Source organism: Nanorana parkeri, unplaced genomic scaffold (genome assembly GCF_000935625.1).
Source record: "Nanorana parkeri isolate BGI_ZX_2015 unplaced genomic scaffold, ASM93562v1 scaffold1453, whole genome shotgun sequence".
NCBI lineage: Eukaryota > Metazoa > Chordata > Amphibia > Anura > Dicroglossidae > Nanorana > Nanorana parkeri.
In genome coordinates, this window is record NW_017307721.1 from 161,345 (window position 1) to 164,184 (window position 2,840).

The 2,840-nt window shown below is 52.3% G+C and overlaps 1 protein-coding gene across 1 annotated transcript in view; it reads right to left on the reverse strand.

Moving 5' to 3' along the window:
- Window positions 1–2,840, reverse strand: part of KIF13B (kinesin family member 13B) — a 211,107-nt gene that overhangs the window by 3,796 nt on the left and 204,471 nt on the right. The window contains 2 exon segments of the mRNA XM_018570085.1: window positions 818–998; window positions 1,044–1,787. Of these exon segments, the coding sequence (XP_018425587.1) occupies window positions 818–998; window positions 1,044–1,787 (925 nt within the window).

Genomic DNA, 2,840 nt, shown 5'->3' on the forward strand with positions numbered 1-2,840 from the left:
AGAGAGAGAGACAGCAGAGAGAGAGAGACAGCAGAGAGAGAGAGACAGCAGAGAGAGAGAGACAGCAGAGAGAGAGAGACAGCAGAGAGAGAGACACAGCAGAGAGAGAGACACAGCAGAGAGAGAGACACAGCAGAGAGAGAGAGCAGAGAGAGAGAGAAGAGAGAGAGAGACAGCAGAGAGAGAGAGAGAGAGAACAGAGAGAGAGAGAGAAGAGAGAGAGAGACAGCAGAGAGGGAGAGACAGCAGAGAGAGAGAGAGAGAAGAGAGAGAGAAGAAAGACAGCAGAGAGAGAGAGAAGAGAGACAGCAGAGAGAGAGAGAGAAGAAAGCAGAGAGAGGGAGAGACAGCAGAGAGAGAGAGAAGACAGCAGAGAAGAAAGACAGCAGAGAGAGAGAGAAGACAGCAGAGAGAGAGAGAGAGAGAAGACAGCAGAGAGAGAGAGAGAGAAGACAGCAGAGAGAGACAGCAGAGAGAGAGAAGACAGCAGAGAGAGAAGACAGCAGAGAGAGAAGACAGCAGAGAGAGAAGACAGCAGAGAGAGAAGAGACAACCAAGAGAGAGGGCCATTTCACACCACAAAGTCTGCGTTCCAGAGTGTTCGGCCTCTAGAACGCACGCCGGCCGACTCCCTGCGTTCAGGGGTGGGAGGGAGCGTGGCGGTGCATTGAAGTCAATTGCACGGCAGCCACTCCCCCCAGCAACACCCCCCTCGCCCGCAGTGTGATCTCCCACACCTGGAACGCAGGCACATAATGAGTCTGGTCATTTGGCATTATAGGCAATTGCCGAAACTTTCAACATTTAAGTGCCTCACCTGCCGGCAAATCCAGCTCCACGCCAACCCAGGTCCCCGCTTGAAAATCCACAGAGCCAACGTATCTGACTATGCCGGTCTTATTTGTCCCAAGAGTCACATATTCGCCCTCTTTCAACCATTCGGGGACCTCCTGGCACTCCTCGGAATCGGACGTCACTTCCGTTTTGTCTTCTCCGCTCTCTACCTGGTCATCCAACGCTTCCTTGCTTCCTTTTAACTTGACGGCGCTCGCCGGCTTTTCTGAGCCAGGCGCATCCCCGAGGTCGTCCCCGATCATCTGCATGAAAGATTTCAGCTCCGACGGCCTTACTTTCTGTATCCTGAACGGAGACGCGATGCCTTTGGTTTGGTGATGGTGCTCGGCCACGGGCGCCGGTTGTGCGTCCCCCCGGATCTCTGAAGATAAGGTGCTCGCGGTGATCTTTTCCGGTGTCGAGATGACTGTAGTGTGATGGGCTTCCAAACTCGTCAGAAGAAGCTCCTCGTGTTTCCGAACGTGATCCGCCAAACTTGGCTTGCTGCGATCCTCAAGGACAGAACCTGCCGAGTCATTAACATTTGTATGGCCAGCCGGGATATCTTCTTGAGGCCCAACATCAGCTTTGTGATGAGCCGCGCCTGGGACGGCATCGATTTTGCTCGTGGTTTCTTTCACAGAGGGCTTTTGAGCAGAAGGTACACTGGGTGGACTAACGTCAGTAGCTGTTGGGCTTAGTGTCTGACCTGTAGGCGCCTCACTTCCTGTATTCAACGCCTCTGAAAGAGTGGCGGTGGAGACGCTGTGGGAAAAGTACCCACTGGAAGCTTCACTGATGGGACTTGGGGGCCCCTCCGGGGGATCCTGTACTGGAGACTCGCACAGTTTGGGCTGTGAAGGCACTGAAGATGACTTCTCGGTCTTCTTCTCTTGTGTTGGTGAACGAGCGATCACCGGTTGTCGGATTACTGTCCGTTCTTCAGGGGCAACCTGGAAAAATTGATGAAAGGACCATTAGACCATCCCAGCTATTTATATGACCCACTGACGTGAGGCCGGGCAACAGACACAGAAATGGCACCAAAACAATGGAAATAATAGAGCACTGCAATGAGGATCAACCGGATACATTTCTCAAGCTGTAAGCTTACGGCCACTTCGGAAACCACAAACACACAGCCAGCCCAGGATTGCCTGTAACTATGAATGGATGTGATCAGTGGCTAAAAGGCCGCCCATCACATCCGTTCATAAAAGGCCGCCCATCACATCCGTTCATAAGTGAGGAGTTGTTTTTCCGCCCTCCCCACCAGCGCCCTCAAGTGGCCGCTTGTGCTGCCTGTATGGTAGCGCCGGCCCTGGGCCTGCATAGAGTCCTGACCTCAACCCCATAGAACACCTTTGTGATGAATTAGAGGGGAGACTGCGAGCCCCTCCCCCAACATCAGTACCTGACCTCACAAATGGTCCAACATTCCCATAGACACACTCCTAAACCTTGTGGACGCCTTCCCAGAAGAGGCGGAGCTGTTATAGCGGCAAAGGGCGGAGCCAACCCAATACTGAACCCTATGGACTAAGACTGGGATGACATTAAAGGGCGGAGCCAACCCAAAACTGAACCCTACGGACTAAGACTGGGATGCCATTAAAGGGCGGAGCCAACCCATAACTAAACCCTACTGGGACGCCATTAGAGTTCATGCGCGTGTAAAGGCGTCCCAATACTTTTGGCATTATAGTGCATGTATACACTTGAGCGATAAATCCGCACAGGCTGGTTGCTTCTCTGCACTGCGGTGTGAATGCTATAAAGGGGTCGAGTTCAGATCCAAATACCAGTTACCGGAGTTCACCTTTAAATGCGTCAACACAGATTCCTCCGCCTGCCCTTGATTCAGGTCCCAGCACATTACAAGGATCCTGATTGGAAGGTGTTAACTATGAAGAATAGAGGACAACTGCGGATCACCTCTCGAAAAAAAGGACAAACTGTGCACTAGGAATATCCCCCCCCCCCAATATTTACTTGAATGTTGATTT